The 20,662-nt window shown below is 41.2% G+C and overlaps 1 protein-coding gene across 1 annotated transcript; it reads right to left on the bottom strand.

Annotated features, from left to right (window-relative positions):
• Window positions 1-3,489: 3,489 nt before the first annotated feature.
• LOC111665251 (sodium/potassium-transporting ATPase subunit alpha-1) lies at window positions 3,490-19,104 on the bottom strand. Its single transcript, XM_023420182.2, has 23 exons — window positions 18,931-19,104; window positions 18,510-18,623; window positions 14,689-14,748; window positions 13,251-13,352; window positions 13,037-13,138; window positions 12,838-12,951; window positions 12,452-12,586; window positions 12,135-12,252; window positions 11,740-12,008; window positions 11,339-11,647; window positions 10,234-10,368; window positions 9,797-9,989; window positions 9,512-9,687; window positions 9,250-9,386; window positions 8,445-8,595; window positions 8,175-8,343; window positions 7,907-8,061; window positions 7,604-7,727; window positions 7,185-7,330; window positions 6,923-7,053; window positions 6,579-6,680; window positions 5,183-5,274; window positions 3,490-3,691 (listed from the first exon to the last, which is right to left on the bottom strand). The coding sequence occupies exons 1-23, from the start codon at window positions 18,940-18,942 to the stop codon at window positions 3,663-3,665; spliced, it is 3,075 nt and encodes a 1,024-aa protein (XP_023275950.1). The 5' UTR covers window positions 18,943-19,104; the 3' UTR covers window positions 3,490-3,662.
• Between the last annotated feature and the right edge of the window lie 1,558 nt (window positions 19,105-20,662).

Here is a 20,662-nt window from a genome sequence, read left to right as displayed (position 1 = left end):
TGAAGATGATGCAGCAATTTGAGAAAAATAATACACATTTTCTAATCCCTTGTGTTAAAAGTAATAATTCTATATTTCTTAAAGGAATAGTACAACTTTTTGGAAAACCCAGTTAGCTTAGCTTAGCACAAATACTAGAACCACATGGAAAAGCTAGCAAGGCTCTGTGCAAGGTAATGAAATCTGCTTATCACCCAGAAAGCTCAAATTTGTATATCTGATTTTTTTTAAATTCATAACTAAACTGAAGCATAAAAACAACATTTTACGAGAAGCCCAAAACAATAAATTGTCATTTCAACGTTACACTAAATATAAGATGTTTTATAGTGAGTTTAAGAGGTGCTGATCAATGGATTTTGTTAACTTCTAACAGAGCCAGGCTACCTGTTTCCCCCAGTTTCCAGTCTTTGTGCTAAGTAAAGCTAACCCATTGTTTCACATTTACTATACATGAGTTGTATCAATCCTCTCATGAAATTCATCAAGGAAGCATTTCTCAAAATGTGGAACTCTTCTTTTAAATTTCAGCTTTACTGCTCTCCTGTTAAAACTCAGCCCACCGCACCCAACTCTGCCACACACACACACACACACACACACTCACACACACACTCACTGATTCATCTACATCTCACTCGCCTTAACAGCTGGGTTCACCGACACCTCCTTTCCCCTGCTGCTTTGACAAGGTTGTTGCGTGCAGATAGCGGACAGCCAACTTCTGAACTGCTTCTAAATGCAGAGCTGCAAAAGCAGGTTTATATGTAACACTATAGATACACTGCTTTTGGTATAGATGCTTAGAAGCAGTGTGTTACCGGGTCAGCCATGTGTTTTGGCACTATCGACAAACAAAACTAAAGCCTCTGTTTAGTTGTTTTATGACACCAAAATGTCACAAGTGCTGCTTGAGCTTCCACATGTATGGGCCCCCTGTAGCTCTGGGGCCCCATCAAAGTATTCCTCCTCTCCCCTTGACCAGTGGAGCTTTTTCTTATTGTTTCCTATAACATATTTCTGTCACCACTGTGGAACTCTGAATCCATGCTGTCACCAGGATGCTCTCTGACCCCTGAGCTCCCTTACCAAGAGACCCCATTGATTATCACATTGCAGCTGTGCTAGCAAGTTTAGCTGTTCTGTACCCAGGCAACAGCACACTTATGGCTATTTGCATCTGTTCCAGGAGCTTTTAAACCCTTTCATCCTTCAATACAAATGAGAGATTTAGTCTTTCATCCCTGGATCTAAGCCTGAAATCAGAAACATTCATCCACTTCTTATTCTATGTGCAGACAGAGTAACATGAGTTTCAGCCTTTAATGCATCATGCAAACCTACCCAGAGCTTTATACTTTATATAGCTTGAAGCCAAACCTGTAATAAGATAACTCAAGTTTCTAATCTCAGTATTTGCCAAATGTAACAAATTCCCTGCATTGCACTCCTGTCTGCAGCTTTAACCAGCAGGCTTGTAATAGATTACGTTTTGAAAGTGACCTCTTCAACCATGAAGTAGACCTGTGCAGCATGAGCCTGTCATTGGAGTGCTATTGTATCCTGATAGGTGGACCGTATCGCTCACTGTCTGCCTCCCTGTATATTCTAATAGACCTTATCAGTTGGCCTGGAGAGCACTCTGCACCGAGTGACAGGATAAACCTGAGATAGATCAAACAGCAATGGGAAGATTTCACCGCGAGGCTTCAGCGAAGAGTTCATCTTTTTACGCATGCACACACACACACACGCTCCTTGCTTTGTTTGTCTAGCCCTCCTTTCTTATATCTATTTAGGTTTACATAACCTACTTCTTAAATTAGAATAAAACAGGAGTAAACAAACAAAACCACAGGTGGACTTCATTCACAGATGGACACACAGCAGCAAGCCCTGGAGTTGTGGAGGAGTACGTGTGCATGTGCTCATACATGTACATGTGTAGGTGCATCTACACGTACAGTCAGTATACTGTATTTTTGTTTTGGTGAGTGCATTCACATCCATGTATGTGCGATGAGTGGAGCTCACGTGTTGCCAGTGTTGCTCTATAAATAGCCTAGATTTTATTTAGATGTTGAAGAGAGAGAGAGAGAGAGAGAGAGAGAGGGCTCTCAAATGAGTTGCCATAGCAACAGGCACGTTCAGGGGCCCTGCTTGTGAACGAAGGATGAAGGCATGATAATGTTAGTCTCTGTCTGCTGCCTCTCTCTCTCTCTCTCTCTTCCCTCTCGAGTCATCTCATCTCAATTGCTTTATCGACATGACAGCTCGTCAGAAAAATATTACCGAAGAAGCAAAGAAACAAAAGTTTATGCATCCAATCCATAATAAGATGATTAATTACATCTTGAAAATGTGCTCTATATCACGCCAATATTTGTTGTTCTCCTGCTCCGACTCTTCCTTCTTCTTTATCATATCGATTCACTTTTCTCACCATCCGTCAACCCCATTCTTTCCCCCTCCCTCTTTCTTTCCTTTTCTTCCTACTTTGTCTACATCCCTCCATCCTTTTGTTTGGTGACCTGCAGTCTGTCTTACGCTAGCTCCCTCTGCTGTGAAGTTGGAAGGAGAAAAGCCTGATTGGTTGGTCCATTCAGCCTCAATTTGGCAGCATGCACTGTTCTGACAAAAGAAAACCCACACTTCCCGGTACTATTCTGCTGGTCTAGTATTTCCTAAATGTGTGTGAAGCTGGCCATCTGCAACCAGGTTGGCATGATGATGGGATACCATGTACACACAGACACACACATTAAGAGGGATTGGGGTAGAAGGGGGCATTCATAATGACCAGGGTAAACACAAAGTAGATAGCACTAGAGTGGTCTCAGTTAATTTTCACTCAGGGCCTCTTTGCATTAGCGGTCAACAGAGCAATCCATCGCAAACACCAATGTGGCAGACTGGCTCTTGAGATAATGGACACACACACACACACACATTGATCTGACATGCTTGTCCCTAATAGCTGGCGGGTAAAGATAAAATTCTCGCAAAATAAGGTTAAAAAAAAAAATCCAATGTAGCACCAGATAACGCTGACATGATTGGTTTATTAACTGATTTGTCAATCAAGAGAAAATTAACAGACTTTCATTCTGATGATTAGTTATTTACTTTGATCACACATCGCAAATCTCTCTCAACAATTTGATTTAATTTTCTGTTTTTGATATACTAGAAGTGAGAAAGGTTTGATGGATATGGGAGCCGTTGGTTTTGTATGTGATGGTTTTAAATTCTGCAGTTCAGTCACTACTAATTTAATTTACATAGTGTAAGTAATTCTTTCTCTCTTTGTCTGACAGCAGAGCTGTTGAGGTAGATAATCCCACTGCATGGGTCACCGGACCTGACTCATTGGTACGTATCTACTGAACCTTCAAACAACATCCAGTGAAATACTGTTTTCACCCCCCATGTGTCAGAGAGATCAACAAGAAAAGTGTGTGCAAAAAGAAACAAAATGTCCAAGCAGCATTAGTGTACAATGGTACAGAAATGTTTTATTGTGAATGACATATACATCAAGATATTCTTAATTTATCCATGTTTTGTGTTTTTGGGGTCTGACTATGTCAGACAGATATGTAACATGGCAGTAAATAACAATGAAACACTGACTGCTCCCTCCGTGAATGTGCTGTGTTGACTCAGTAGTATGTCTCCTGTTCAACCCAACCTAGAAACCAAAGGAGACAGGATCAAGGTCAGAGTTTTGGGATGTTTATTAGGGGTCAAATTTATAAAAGGTTAGAAAGGGTATAGAAGGTGGATCTAAAAATGTTGGGGCCTTTAACTTTGCAGTCAGGCTGCATGATGAAATTATCCCTCATGTTGCCTGACAGCAAATCCAAAAAATTAGACCGGACTGGAAAGCCTGAGCAAGTAACTTCCTTAATTTAGAGCAAATGCTGCCGTGACTTTCTTCATAACATCATTAAGAGGTTTGTCCTGCAGGGACAAGCAGGTTTTGGCATTTTGTCTCATAGTTGCTCTATATCATTAGATGTACACATAATCGAATAAAACTGTATTAGAAGTCAGTGTGGTTCCAATGTGCTGATGCTTTCCCACTGAGCCCAAAGCTACATTTTATTTTCAGGCTTCAACACAAAGGATATTTGTGTTTCACAGCAGTAAAAAAAATAGCCGGGCTGGAATCATGGTTTCCACTTTTAAAACCCAGGGTTGAAAATAATCTGGAAGAGAGTTAGCTTTGGGCCATTCTCACAGAGGAAAAATATCACTTTCTTAGATTTTTTTTTTTAACTAAAAAAAGGTCTAAATCTGTCTACATGTTATTTTTTATTCATCCGCTTTTCTATTTCTTTCAGAAGTTGTTTGAAAATGTCACTTTAACTTGTTTTTTTGTGTCTGATTGTAACACATTATTCACCACGGATGAGCAATGAGATGTTCACTGATCTGTGCTGTGGGGCTCAGATGAAGCGCACACACACTCTGTCACACACACACACACACGCATACACAAACACAGCTGTATCAGAGCCAGCGCTGCATGCAGGTTCTGCTCAGCTCTGTGGATGGAATGAGGCATTAACAATGGGCAGGGTTTGAGGGTTCAAATCCCACTGCCCCCTGTTATCTGCCATAGTTCACTGGTGTGTGTGGAGACGCGGTTGTGGCAGTGGCAACAGAAAAAATGCACCAGACACAAAAATAGACACAGGGGGACTTACAGTGCTCATGCTAAACACATGTACACCTGTGTTTCATCCTGTGCATTCAATAAGCTACCACAGCCTTTGCTCTGTCTTAAGCATCATACAGTATGTCATAGTTTGTATACATTTTCTTTCTATCGCAACATTACTTTTATACTTCTATATCTCTCTGCTGAGGTCATGTTTTCTGTCTCACATGTCTGTCTAAACTTTCACTGTAATTTGGTGGAAGGTTTGGCTAATAAAGTATCGTTTACTTATAATTATTACAAAAATACACTTTCATTTTCAGTATTGAAGTAAAACATCTGGTGTCATGGCAACACTAATTAAGTGTTTACCAGTGTTTTCAGAATGAATTGTCACCATCCTGATAAAACCATGTCAACTTTCCTTGAGCAAAGAAAAAAAGACATCCTTGTTTTCAGCTTTGAGACAAAAAAAATGCATCATACAAAAGTAAAAACAGTCAGAAAAGGTCTTACCGCCTGGGTTGCGTCTGAGTATATATCTTCTGGCTTCATCATACAGGAAGATGAGGAGGGAATAGGGGAAGGCACAGAACCACCAACATGGCCTAAAGTATGGAGGGACAGACAGACATGTGACGAAAAATATAAGAGCACTCCTCCAGGCCTGTTTGAGAGACTTTAATGCTATTATGTTTGGCTGAAATTTCACATATGAAAAGCTTCAGGGGTGAGCATTAGGATTTTGAGACCAACCTACTTGAATTAATTCAGAAACTTGTTGTAAGCAAAATGAGGCCAAGCATGTTTGATATGTTTAATGTGAGGATTCTGAGCTGAGGATGTACTCTCCTCATCTCTTTGAGTGTCCTCTCTGCTGACAACAATGAAACTGATAATACTGATAATGCACTGCTCAAAATGTCATGACAGATACAGCCATTTTGAAAATCTTCAAACTGCTACAATATAGTTAAAAATGTAGAAGGAGAATCTAGAATCTAAAAAGAGTCTTAAAAGGAAAAGGAAACAATAACAGTACCGTTAAGTGATTGATTTAGCCTGTAAATGCTGTCATATTCTGCAAATGTTGGCTTTTCCATTGCAATAAGTACCTTTCCAAGTCACATCTAATTACATAGTGAGAGAGAGAACCTCAGAGGTAAAAACAGAAATAAAAAAGATAGACAGAAATAGGGACAGGAGGACAAAGTCTGGGAGGATACGCAGACTCAGACAGAGGGAAAGAGAAGCCTAGGTTAGTCAAACATCAGCAGTCACCTAAGAAACAGGTGAGTGGGTGGGTGAGGAAGGAGAGAAAGACAAGGAGAGGAGACTAAAGCATCGGGACCAAATGAAAAGATGGTGAGGAGGAGAGCAGAAGCAGGAGAAGTGGAAGATGACAACAAGGAGACATGAGCTGAGTGTGAAACTCCTGAGCTAATGAGCTGAACGAGTCTTTACTGCTTCCTCTATTTCTCTGTTGAAAAGAGTCTCATTAGTTCTGTAACTCTTCTGCCTCTGAAGTGGGAATTACCAATGACACTAGATAATATCCAACTTTTTCAATAAGATAATAAGACTATAACAGCACCACTCAAACTTCATCATCAGGGGAGTTAAACAGTGTCACAGCACTGGCTGCACTGATTGATTGACGACTGATCTCTGGGAAATGCAGTGAATATTGGTGAATTGACAACATAAATAGGATTTCACAGATTACTAATTTAAACTTCATACTTGTTTACTGTGCTGATAAATTCCCATGTATATATGAACAGAAACCAGATATTCAGAGGAGATGCAGAGAAAACCCTCAGCGAAAGCCAATATGTGCATTTACAGCAGATCAAAGATAGTTCTGTAATTACAGAGGGTAGTGGATGTAAAATCATTGCCTGACACTCACTTGAGGGGGTACATTCTTAGGGCAACGTCCATGCCCGGGCAGTATGACAGGAAAGCAGCCAGAGCTGTCTCCTCAAATAGACCAAAGATGAGGATGCGGTTCCTGTGGAAGTGAAGAACAAGTTAATTAATATCTGTTACTTTTATTAGCTTGAGAACGTTCTTCTTCACTGTGATTAATGCTGTAATGACCACTTTTAAACCAGTAAATATTCCCCTCAGAAATATCTGGAGCCACAAAATAACCATAATTATACTTTAAAATATCCCACTTAGATGTTTTGGTATTTGATTCTCTATATACAGATATATACTCTGAGGTTATGTATTTCCAAGTGCACATACTTCATTCCTTGCTGAATGATGGAGTTCCTCCTGGTCTTACAGATGATCAGATCGGCCCACTGGACGACCACAATACTGGCGAAGAAAGCTGTGTGGCAGGTGAACTCTACGATCTTTCTGCGCTCGTATGTCTGGGAGATAGAAAATGAAAACAACTTAGCACTTCTTTTCTTCTCTTGAATTTTGAATGAACCATTCATTTTTGCTTATAAGAACTACTGCTTATGATCATAGCGTTATTCGAAACATTGGTATTACTGACCCACTGCTGTCCGTAGCTGTCTTCCAGGTCATTTACATATTTGTCATCCCAATAGACTCTGATCCCCAGCAGGTCCATGGGGAGGAAGCCATTTTCAGCCAGGATCACAAAGTACGTGAAGAACCCAGCTGTGGCTTGCATCATACCTAACAGAGGACAAGAGAAAGTTTAATTTTAGAAAGCATCGTGCCTCCATAAATTCAAATTAGAGCCAAATAATGCCTATCACTTCTACCCTTACATATCGGTCACATTGAGTTTGAGAACTTATTACATATTATTAATATAGGATACTGTTCACGCTATAATACACAGCTTCTCGCACTTTGTCGCCCTCTGCAGAGGCGGTAGGTGTACAGCAAAGATAGTGGATGGATAAATCACTGATTTATTAACTGGATATCATGAGGTGTACTTACCGATCTGTCCGTAGGCTATGCTGATGAGCCTCTCGTTCACCAGTTTGTCTGTTTTGGGGTTTCTGGGCTGCCTCTTCATGATGTCGCTCTCAGCTGCTTCATAAGCCAGGGAGATGGCAGGGACCTGGGAGACAACAAGTAATTATAAAGTAAGTAAATGGAAGTAAATGAAGTAAATAACATACGCAAATTCACATAATGTATCTTTATTTTATAACTTTGTTGGACAGGTTTGATCCCATAATGACTTTTATGTTGTCAAGAAACAAGATAGTCTCTCATGCCCTCAGTCAAAGAACTCACCATGTCAGTTCCCAGGTCGATACAGAGGATGGTGACGGTTCCCAGGGGCAGAGGGATGTTGGCGATGATGAAGAGGAGGAAGGGTGAGATCTCAGGGATGTTACTGGTCAGAGTGTAGGCGATGGACTTCTTCAAGTTGTCAAAGATCAGACGACCTGACAAAGTTATTTAGAAATTAATATTGTGAGAAAAATGCTGAAATCCATTTTGCTTGTTACAGTATGCACTTCCCCATGTCTTCAGATATGAGTCTCGCCGTGGCTCTTACCTTCTTCCACACCGGTAACAATGGAGGCGAAGTTGTCGTCCAGCAGGATCATGTCAGCAGCCTGCTTCGAGACGTCAGATCCAGCGATCCCCATGGCAACGCCGATGTCGGCCTTCTTCAGAGCAGGAGAGTCGTTCACACCATCACCTGTCACAGCCACAATGGCACCCTAGAGAGAAAAAAAAGTCATGTAAAAACTAAAATCTAGGACAACAGACATTTCTGAAAGCTTTTTATTCCAATTTGTGTCTGTGAAAATGTCTTACATACCTGTCTCTGGCAACCCTCCACAATAATCAGTTTCTGCTGAGGGGAGGTTCTGGCGAAGACGATTTCAGTGTGGTATTTCAGCACATCGTCGAGATGCTCCGCGGACATTTCTTTCAGCTCACCACCGTGGACAACACAGGCCTTGGCATCCCTGGAGAGGAAATCACGGCAGCATTAGGACAACAGTTGTGATCCTACATCCTGTTTCTGAGAGTAAAACTGAGGATGCACAAAAAGAAAATCATGGGGAGTGGGTAAACAGGAAATACCAAACACTATCGGCCTTGGCACCCATTAAAAGAAAAATGAATGCACTGTCATCAAATATTTAGAAGTGCTTCACTTCTTCAGGACCTGAAGAAACATTAGATCTTCACTGCAGACAGTGAATCATATTTTTTAATATTATATCAGAGGCATGGTAGAGTACAGTGTAATGTTGTAATGACAGCTGTCATTTCTCATCTGGCATGAGGAATCTGCCCAGGATGACAGTATTTTTTATATGTGGTGTTTGTAGGTTTACAGTCTGACTGTGATCTGAACAAACAGACTGAAACTTGCTGATGAAGGATTCGTAAAGTTGCCAGCTCGGAGCCACATCTAGATTTATTTGTCTGCAGTGATAAAAAGATTAAAGCCTTTTTGGCTGAGTGGATGGCAGGGCCAAGTCTGATTTAATTTTGCACGTATTAGTACTGGCATTAGGCAAACATTGGCAACTATGCTACTTAAAAAGCCACATTTAGAAGGAAGAAGGAAGATGATTAAAACTAGTTGAATAAAGCTTGGTAAGAGCACTAACCTGGGGTTGACCTCTGAAACTGGAACGTTCAAGCGGGCAGCAATGTCCTCAACAGTCTCGTTGCCTTCAGAGATGATACCCACACCCTTAGCAATAGCCTTGGCTGTGATTGGATGGTCACCTGTGACCATGATAACCTGAGGGGGGAGGAGGTGAAACAAAACACTTGAGCTATAGATCTTTGTGTTGAGTTTTATAAATCATTGTCTTGCAGAAACTTGCAGACAACAAACACCGGACACCTGAAAAGACAGTTTCACACCTTGATTCCAGCGCTCCTGCATTTGCCGACAGCATCGGGCACGGCGGCACGAGGGGGGTCAATCATGGACATGAGGCCAATGAAGCACAGTTTCTCAGTGGGGAAGTTCACCTCTTCAGTGTCAAAATCAAAGCCCTCTGGAAACTGGTCATCGGGCAGGTTGAAATGACAGAAACCTGAATAAGACAGGAAGAAAATGCTTGTCAGGAGTTCACAAATTCCTTTTTCTCCAACGACTAATTAAAGATACAAGGATATAGCTTTTAGTGTGGAGCTATGTTGTACCCAGTACTCTCTCTCCAAGTCCTCCCAGCTCAACATAGGCGTTCTGGAAAGCGTCTTTCATCTCTTCATCCAGAGTCTGCTCTTTGCCATGAATCATGATGGTGGAGCAGCGGTCCAAAATCCTCTCTGGGGCTCCTTTCATCACCAGCAGGTGCTTGGTCTCTCCGGGAGTGGAGTTCCTGTGGATGGAAAGCTGTGGGACGAGAGGATGGTTGGATTTGAATGGTAGTTTTTTTTGTTACTATCAGTTATTTATATAAAGCAAAGCTCCATTTGAATAAAAACTATCCAGGTATGGATTTTTTATCATCAGTCAAAAACAGGTGAATGATGACAACCACTAGGGGGAGTAAATCAACATTTCCCTCTTCAAATATCGTCTCACAATGCAAGGCTTGCCTGTTTTAACTGCGCTGGAAACTAAATGGATTGTTTACCTGGTATTTGTTGGTGGAGTTGAAGGGGATCTCAGCATTCTTGGGGTACTTGTCTCTCATGCCACCAACAGATCCACATACCAGCTCAATACACTTCAGCAAGGCAGCTTCTGAGGCGTCACCAGCTACATCTCTCTGTGGATTGAGAGAAAAGAGTTAAGAGTAGTCTGTTGTACATGACAGCCAATGTAACAAAGACAGGAAAATATTACATACACTTAGAGCCAAGATGAACCACTGACCCCTCCCACCAATGTATGCATTTCTACAAGTGACATTATTTGAAAATAAGACCGCAGACACTGACAATAAGAGCTGTGTCGATATAAGACAACACTAACTACAAAAGATTATTGTTCATCTACATTCAGACTTTTACAATTACAGCCTCTGAGGCTTTATAAACACCACTCTCTATGAAGAAGAACACAGTAGGTAGATGATCTAGTTCATTTTGGATCAGCTTAAGTTTCAGTGATCCACTCCAGAAGAAAATACCACCATTCAACCAACAGTGGATACTTCATCCAATGAATTTTTAAAGAAATACTTGGGAAGCTATTTTGCAATAACAAGCTCACCCTGCCACATTTATTTCTTTCCCCGTTGTGCAGCTTCAAAAGAAATATACTTGCCAGTACTCATTAAGAAATAAATCAATGGGTCTGTCTGGCGACCTCTTGCTATAGCACCAGCTACATATTTCTGAAAAAGCCTTTAATTATGTTGAGTGCCTTTTATAAAGATTTGTAGTGCAGTTTGGCTGCATTTGCATTTTTCTGAATTCAAAAAGTTCCTTGCCAAGTCATAATGCCAAGACACCTCCCACACAGCCACTGCATTTCATGTTCCATCTAGCCCCAGTATCCAGTTCAACATAATGTTCTAAGAATGGAAAATATTCCATGAGAAAACAACCGTAAATTCAGCTCTGTACTTGTTTACAGCCAGGACAAAGAGATACAGGTGTTACACCCAAAGCCAAATTAATTATTTAATCTTTTGTGCAGATCAGAAGAGATCAACTAGAGCACAACGTTTGGTGTTTGGTAACTGCAAGAGGTTAAAGGCAGACATACATACATGCATACAATAAGCTTTTTACCTTCAGGATGGGAACGTTGCCCTGCTCAGCCAGGAAGACGGCGCGGTTGCAAAGCCCGGCGATTCTGGCCAGGGCAGCCCAGGTGGGTGAGCTCCTGTCGAAGGAGGCCCCGCTCTGGTTCTCGGTGGTGTCAGCCTCGTGGATCTGGTTGTCAAACCACATGTGGGCCACGGTCATCCTGTTCTGGGTCAGGGTGCCGGTCTTGTCTGAGCAGATGGTGGAGGTGGAGCCCAGGGTCTCGACGGCTTCCAAGTTCTTCACCAGGCAGTTCTTCTTGGCCATACGCTTAGCAGTCAGAGTCAGACACACCTAGAGATGAGATTGCTCGGGTTAGTTAAGAGCTGAGTTATCTTTTGGATCAATAATTGGACATTTAATGCACAAGAATCACCAGGACTCACAGTGACAGTAGCCAGGAGACCTTCTGGCACGTTGGCGACAATGATACCGATGAGGAAGATAACGGCCTCCAGCCACCCGTACCCAAGGATGAGTGAGAGGACGAAGAAGGAAACACCCAGGAAGACGGCCACACCAGTGATGATGTGGATGAAGTGCTCGATCTCAACAGCGATGGGAGTTTTGCCGCCCTCCAGACTGGAAGCCAGGGTGGCGATACGACCCATGACGGTGCGGTCTCCAGTGTTGATGACGACTCCTCTGGCAGTACCTGAGAGCAAAACATTTTTAAAGTTAGATGTTTGCAATTTTGAGCTTAACTAAATTTCATCTAAATAATATTTTACATGAATTCATTTTGACGTTGTGATTTCTGTGCCAACCACTAGTTGTTTACCTTCAACACAGTTGGTGGAGAAGAAAACAATGTTCCTGGTTTCCAGCGGGTTGTCGTTGGAGAAGTCTGGAGTACGAGTCTGGGGCTCTGATTCACCAGTCAGAGAGGAGTTATCCACCTGAAGGCAGAAAAATAAAACACAGAATGAAATACCAAAGATAGAGAAGAGAAGATGTTCTCTTGAGGACAAGATAAAAACAATGACTGGTATTGTAGCTCTTGAACAAAAATGGGAAGATAGAAAAATGACAGGAGTGTCACCACTCCTACATCAGACTGTCTGTCAGGTGACAACAAAACGTCTTTGAGGTATGGACCTTGCAGCCGTGAGCGGAGATGATTCTCAGATCGGCGGGGATCCTGTCTCCACCTTTCACCTCCACCAAATCTCCGACCACCACCTCCTCAGCGTTGATGCTCATCTTCTCACCGTCACGGAGGACCAGAGCTTGCTGTAAGAAAAAAGATGACATATGTCAGTGGCCATTTCTGAGCATATTTAAAAGGAGCATAACCTTCTATATAGGTTTTGCTTTTATTCCGGTTGATACACGAAGAATGTGTCATCAGTGCACGAACACTGATGGAGTAATACTGCTCCTTGCTTTGTGCATATTTGATGATTTGTCTTAAATTTGATTTGAGCAACATGTTGAGCTACTGGGGACTATTAAAAAATGTATTTAACTGTAAATTAACTCACCTGTGGGACCAGGTTCTTGAAAGAGTCCATGATCTTGGAGCTCTTGGCCTCTTGGTAGTAGGAGAAGCAACCAGTGATGATGACGACAGCAGAAAGCACGACACCCAGGTACAACTACAGGAAGGGAGAAACAATTGCTGGTTAGTTTGTCCGCAGAGCTATTAACTCTAAAATTTACATACAAACAAAACCTCCTTACGTTATCGTTGGCAGGTTCGTCCTCTGAGGCAGCCTGGATACCATAAGCAAGGAAACAGAGGATGGCACCGATCCACAGCAGCATGGAGAAACCGCCAAACAGCTGGAAACAAGATAAAATAACCTTCAAGTTTCAAGACTTTGCTGGTGTGACTGGCTACAAAGAATGAATTTGCATCCCCAAAAGTTTAAATATGCAAAGAAGTGGCTTCTACCTGTTTGCAGAACTTGACCCACTCAGGCGTGGTGGGAGGAGGGGTGAGGGCGTTCGGGCCATCTCGGGCCAGGATCTCTTTTGCTCTGGAGGTGGAAAGACCCTAAAAAGAGACACAAATAAAAAAGGTAAAGGTTTAACTGTATTGGCTAAAAGCACATGCAGATTGACGGAAAAAGAGAGATAGAAGAGGCGACTGGCCTGTCTTGCCTGGAGCAAAACAGTATACACCGTGTGTAAACCAAGCAAAACCCCAATTTAAAAACCTGTTAGTCCAGTTTTCTTCCTTGCTTCTCTAAAGATGTCTTCAGAAGCTACTGGAGGGAAACACGATGAAGGATAAAGCCACGTTTCCTGCTCAGCTATTTCATGTGGTGAACAGGTACACAACTACAACCTAAGGATTTAAGTTTGGTTGGAAGAAAACCAAAAGATACCACCTCCACAGGAAGAAGGATCCCAGTAACCTTATAATTACAGCCTCCTCCTTTCATCTTTCATTCATTTTATCCTGTGTAATTATACGGTAGAAATAAAGCTAGTGGTAAACCACAGCTTGTGATATGAAAAGAGTGATAATAATAAACAATGATGATAGGACAATCAGGTTGTCTCTCTCTTATCAATGGGCAGTGCGTACTTCAACAAGGGGTCAAGGTCACATTTTCTTCCACAGCAAAAAAAAAAAAAAATTAAGAGTAAAGTCTCTTTGGACAGATACCAGAAGTGAAAAGCTGCATTTTCTTCTTGTCGGTGGAGCCAATAAGATGGTGTTTCCTGCATGAATCAAGTCTTTGTTTTGGGGCAAACTCAGACAGATCAGATTTCAGCTGATAATCACCATCAGTCAAGCATTTGGCCACTGTGGGGTTGTATTGTGTTGTGTAATGGGATTCTGTGTGTGTCCTTAGCTTGATGAAAAACCAAGAGGAGAACATTTTGTGCAGCAGCTGAGTTCCCTTCATTCTGTACAGTTTGACATGTTTTTGAAATATCTTGTCAGTAGGATTTCTGCTGCCATCTCAACACAGCGGAGATAAACTGTCAAACGTACGAGACATGGTTTCTGACAAAAAACTGTTGCTTTTTAATGTTATAAATGTTACTTTCTTTTAGTTTCACTAAATTCCACTCAAGACTAGAGAAAATATGTTATTTGTAATTTGGTACACTGACCCTTTACAAGTTTTACATGCTGCTAAATCTTCTGAGATAAATAAGAGAGAAAAAATGTCCACAAGTGTAAAGTATATCTCTGCAGTTTTGTGCTTGTGACCTCACTTTGTCCTGCAGGATCAGACCTGGCCTTTCACTTTTATCTGCCTCTGTGAAACTATCACCAGCAGCTTGTACAACAACTCCAGTGAGTTACTATCACTCTGATAGACTCACACACCCATTAAAGAACAAACACACACACACACACATTCAGTGCTCACCCTGCTTAGGTCAGTCCCATATTTCCTGTGAAGTTCATCCAAGGTTAACTTGTGATCATCCTATGGAGAGAGAGAGAGAGAGAGAGATTGAGAGACATTGCATAAAACAAACCAAAATCCCTGTCGTTTTAAAACCGCAGATATTATCTCCTTTGAGGATTAAAAAATGTCCCGTCATGTCCTCCAGAGGGACACTGGGAACATAAAGATGACAAGGTAAAGTCGTCTATCTGATCAGGATTATGGATGCATGCTGGTCCATACAGCGTGACTTTAAGATCAGTCAAAGCAGACATTCGAGTAAAACTAGAGTCTACTGATGATTGAGAACTCGCAGCTAAACACAACATGAGCTCTGTTACGTATGGTCTCATCCACACAGTCAGTTTGCTGTGAGCAAACAGTCCATCCAGCCCAATCAATGTCACCCAACTGATATACTGCTGTTTGCTCCCGAGTGTATTGCTCATGTGTTTGACGTTTTGGTGGAGCTCACCGGGATTGGAGCTCGCTCCTTTAGATGCATCAACATCAGCGTCAACAAAATGAATTTCATTATGTTTATCTGCTCAAGTGTTTATATTTTTAAAAAGAAATGGGTGAAAATGCAAATAAAAGTGGATCTGCCAATGAACAACGAGAAAAGCTGACAAATCCATGTGCCTACACGGTGCTTTTTGAATAACGCCTACGGCGAGTGAATGAATAGAGATTCTTTCAATATAATTTGGATGGGGTGCAATAATATCTGACTCCCACCTTTCATTTTTTATACTGTGGAACAACAAAGTATTGTCATCTTTACAGAAACTGCCATTGAGTGAAACATCCCAAGTAAAGATGCCCATACTGGATTCTGTGGTGATATATTAATCTCAAATATGTGACAAACACTTGTTGTGACTGAAATAATACTGACTACACCACTGAATGAATAATAACCTCATTCTAGTGTCCATTTCAGTATGGTGTTAATATTTGTTTTTCTGTTTCATGAAATAGAAGTTATGCAGCTTACTACATCCTGAAAAAATGCAATGTGTCCTTATATACATGGGAACTGTGTCTTGTTGTAATCATCTGCTTGTAGTCATTATTATTAGACAGAGCAGAATGGAAAATATCTGTGATTAACTTTTGATCATATGATTTTTTGTTGGCCTGTCTGATGAATAACATGTTTATTTGTTTAAAGCCACCATTTTATGATCTGTAGTAAAATCAACCCATCAAGTTTCCTATAAGCTTGGGTCTTAGCTAATTTAGAATGACTGAATGATTGACGAATGAGTGAATAAACGAATGAGACTTTAGTGTTCCATTACATTATGTAAAAACAAGTTCTCTCTGACCTTATTAAAGTTTTCATGTCCCAATCACCCACTGCCTGGAGTACATATATATACATATATAAATACTGTATGAAATTATACATTTGCATAATATTCATTTGACCACTGAAAATGTGAAGTCCTCAGCTTTTAATGGTTGAAGTGAGTCCTTTCACATTTATACGCACTCTTCAGAGTCAGTGTAGAAACTGGTGTGACTGCATGGCTCTGTCAGTCCTGCCACAGTTTTACATTATAATAAGCAGGCATAGTGCTCCATACCAAATGTGCCATGCATAATGTGTTATCACATGCTCCAAACTACTGTTGCTTATTTTAACTGTTAGTCAGCAGTTCTTTTGAAGCCTGTAGAGGAAATTTATTCGCTGGCTTTGATTCTCCGCCTCACAAACACACGCATTTGGATCGAGTTTGGATGGCCAGCCACACACAAACTCATTTCTTAAACTAGTTTAAGAAATAAATTCTGGACCCCGATCGATCACATTAAACAGGAATCTATATTTAGCTTTTTCTGTTGGTCAGATTTTAGCAAATCACCAGCTGCTTCTTGTTGCTATGGAAATAGTTTCTATTGTCTTAAACTGGACTTTGGTGCCTCACTTTATTGTATGATGATACAAGTATGCTGGTGCACTAATCATTAACATGTCAGCTTCATGGGCTCCTTATGACCCACCAACTGCTGCCCAATAGACTATTATTCTTTAACCACTGTTCAAATCTGAAACCTGTGAATTATCAATACATGATGTTGCCCTTCTTGTGCTCCCAAAGTCAAACTTTATTTTAAACTAAAAGCCTTTCTCATGACGTACAAATACACTTACAAAAGCAGAGGGGCACATTAGAGACAGTGCCTGCTGTTAATTGCAGACAATGATATGCTAAGTTGGGGAGGTTAAGGCAGACAGGCGATACGGTTGCTATGGCATTGATATGTCCTTCAGCTGCGGCAGGACTTTGAGATCTAGTTAGGTCCTATGAAGGGTAATAATCATTAATATGTCACCTAGATGGGAGTTTTATTACCTAATAACCTGCAGCACTCTGTGACCTACTGGATGACATTGTGCAGAGACTCTTGCAGTTATTAAATAACTACTTATAAAAATGGCAACAAGACATGACATTCATAATCTATTGTAATTGTAGTTTTTTTTAAGTAAGTAAGTAACTTTTTTTTTTTAAAGGTACACACAGCACATCTGCAATAAACTAACAGCATCCATCTATACTTAATGACCTTGTGAAAGTCAAACATCTAGAGTACATCATAGAGCAAAAATGACAGAAAATTGTAATAATATTTTTGATATTATTGAATCATTTGTTGGATATTTTAAAATGGTATCTTTACTGATATCTTATTAGTGCTTTGAGATGAACATGAGACCTGAATCTGCCTCCTTGTTAACTGACCTTGTCAAGGACACAATCCTACCAAGGTTTAAAGGTGCTCTGTCTTTTAACGAGACATTTTAAAGGTAGTTTGTGGACGAATACAGAATTGACAGCAGTTACAGCAAACTTCTCCCACAGGAAAGAACTTAAGTTACAGATGAGACCTCAACAACACTTAAAAACTTAAACAAATGCATTTCTGCCTGTAAACTGCCACCAGTGCACATTTTATTTAATTTAATTAGTGAACAGTTTGTGGTGTGAAGTTATTCATCAGACCTTTTCCTTGAGTTGGCGATGAACAGAGAGCAAGTTCCCCGCTGACCTTGGGAAATGACCTCAGTCAGCTACAGATTCAGACTGTGAAAAAGCTGACACCAGTGGAAATTGGTCAACTACTAATCTACACGTGACGTTTCAATCCCACCTAAACCTCTTTGTATGCAACTTTACAATTCTATGCATCCAGAGCAGCTCAGTGCAGACTGTGGCTGGACATCAAATGCCCTACCAATTAAACTAATCATGATCTGAGTCTGAAAGTAAAACAGAAGCAGAATAATAGATGTTTACTAGCTGCAAAGAGGAACTAGTTCATATGTTTTGAGAAGCTTAACTCTGTAATGACAACAGAACGTCTCAGCGCTGAAACTCAATCTAGATAAGCATGATTTAGAAGTTAAAGTATAGCTGTGAACTCCTTAATAACATGTGACAGGACATGAAGTGGTATAAGTAGCAATCTCTATGAAATACAGGGCAAACAGCTACACCTCATGTGACTAGTGCTGAGGTCTCAGCCGCCACTGTGTCATTGCTGTGACCAATGGCTGTGACCTACAGTGTCCAAAAGTATTAACATAGACTGGATAGGACTGTCATTAAGTATGAGGCAAGCAATGTGTATGGGTTGTAAAGTTGAAGCAGGTCTTATTATTTAGTGCCTGTTCCTTTCAGTTAAACTCTTTACAAGTGGTTTAGAAGCAGTTTTTGAGTGTTTACATATATTACTAAAGTAAAGCTACTTAAGAAACACACAGGTTTTATTTTTGTTTGTGTACTCACCAGGTCAACTTCTTTCTTCAGATCGTCCATATCCTTCTTGGGCCCTTTACCTTTCTTGCTTTTCTTTTCCCCGCCATCTGAGGTTGACGCCAGTTTGTACTCATCTTTCCCTCTCTGAATTGAAGAAAGTGAGACAAAATGAGTTCCTGAATAAGACTGAGCACAAGTGGAAAAATTGCCCTGAGACTTCCTCTTTTTGTCCAAAAATCTCCAATCCGACTAATTTGAAAAGCTCCCAAAATTCCTACAACCGTGCAGCAGATATTGAAACTAAGGTACAAAGTACTTCAGGCTACCCACAACTGTCAAGTTTACTCAAAAACCTATGACTACAACTCAGCTCAAAACTGGAAAAACATAATCTTAACCTGAATCTAAAGAATTTACAGGCAAAAACATGTGACAAGGTTCCATTACTTACTCCCAGCCCCATGGTTGCAACACAAGTCTGAGCGCAGTCAATCCAATTGTCTTTTTAAATTGTAACTTTCCTACCCCGCCTCTCTCTCTCTCTCTCTCTCTCTCTTTCTCTCTCTCACACACACACACACTCTCTCTCTCTCTCTCAGCCCTGTTGCGTCCTGTGTCTTCCGCACTCCCCAGAGCAGAGAAGATAGGTTTCTTCACATTACCATACCTTTATACCCTCAGCTGGCTCACCTGCCTTGAGAGGAGGAGTTTGGGGGAGGGGAGGCAGGGTGGGGTGAAACTGGGCAGGTGAGTGGTAGTGTCGGTGAGGGAAAGGGGTGCACGGGGGGGGGGGAGGTAATAGTAATGGTAGTGGATTATGGGAGAAAAGGGGAGGGGTGAATCTTGCTCAACTTCCCGGTTTTGTTCTCACCGCTTCCCTTCTTTCACTCTTTACTCATTTACTCTCTTTGCTCAATCCATTGCTCTTTTTCCATTAATTGTAATTACAACCTCCCCTCGCAACAGGTAGGTGGTACGGACCCGAGAAACTACAGTGAATCCCTGTGCATGTGCATATTTTCTCTGTCTGTATGTGCTTCGTTTACAGTACAAACAGGGATGAATGAAAAAAAAAAAAAAAAAAAAAAAGGCAACGTAGTGGAAGAGAGAATGAGAGGTAGGCAGAGATAAAGCCAGACCTAGAAAGGTGAAAGTCCAGTTTTGCGAGTGACTTATTGCTTGGAGCTGAACGATCAATTTGAATAACAAAGACTGAAAGAGAAAAAGGTGAGAAGCTGATTAAAACTGACTTTTTTCCCATGAGGATTCAGGAAAAGGCGGTTGGACAAAACTGTTACTCACAGCAAAGATAACACGTGGAATGCAAAGAGAGGAATCCAGTGAGCCTTTAGCCTCCCCCTCTCTTTCTGAGGTCAATGTGCCCTGTCAAAAAAAACACTGATTTTGAAGTACTTTCACCTGAGGAAAAGTCAAAAGAGCAGCACTGGAATGTATTTCACAATGCTAAGCCATTGTGTTTAGAATAGATTCATACTGCTGCAACTCTGAGTGAGCTTAAGGAGGTCCTTGGCCTCCTGCCCGCTACTCTCATACAGTGGCTGAAGGATTAATATACGTTAATCATCCTGAGAAAAACACAAAAATCTCAGTTGAGACCCAATTTGTGCTCTCAGCGTTAGGTGAGATTTAGGTTTCAGGTCCAAACTTGGGCAAAGTTCAGCTGCTGCTAAATCCAGAAACGGATACAAATACATATTTAATTGGCCCAGCTGATAGACTAACAGGAACAGGACAACAAAAGGTTTGCAGTTACAACTGAAGCCCCACCTCAGTGTTCCTGTGGCTGGCAGAAATCTAAATCAAACCCACAAAGGATAAGTGACAGGGTTCCCATGAATGACTGAGCAGGACAATGCCCCAGAAATACACCGTGTCCTTGAACACACAAAGTGACGTCTCAGGTTGGTACAGAGACACTGAAAATGTGTGTTTGAGCATGAGGTGCACAAGACAAAGGTTCTTCTGACCCGGCTCAGTTCACTCACAATGTCATCTCACATCTATGGCGGCCACCTTAGCTGCACCAAAGGACACTAATGACCCTGAAGTCCCTCATGAAACCGAGGAGTGCTTTTCCTGTTCATTGAAACTTGCAGCAAGGAGGAGGGATCGTCCTTGTTGGCTGGCTGCTGGGGGTTGTTGGATGTGTTTGCAGTAAACTT

The sequence above is a fragment of the Seriola lalandi genome, unplaced genomic scaffold (assembly GCF_002814215.2).
Source record: "Seriola lalandi dorsalis isolate HSWRI2012SDOR001 ecotype SW California unplaced genomic scaffold, Sedor1 jcf7180002054630, whole genome shotgun sequence".
Taxonomy (NCBI): domain Eukaryota; kingdom Metazoa; phylum Chordata; class Actinopteri; order Carangiformes; family Carangidae; genus Seriola; species Seriola lalandi.
The sequence above is the reverse complement of the archived record's forward strand: the minus strand, read 5'-3'. Positions and strand labels throughout refer to the sequence as shown.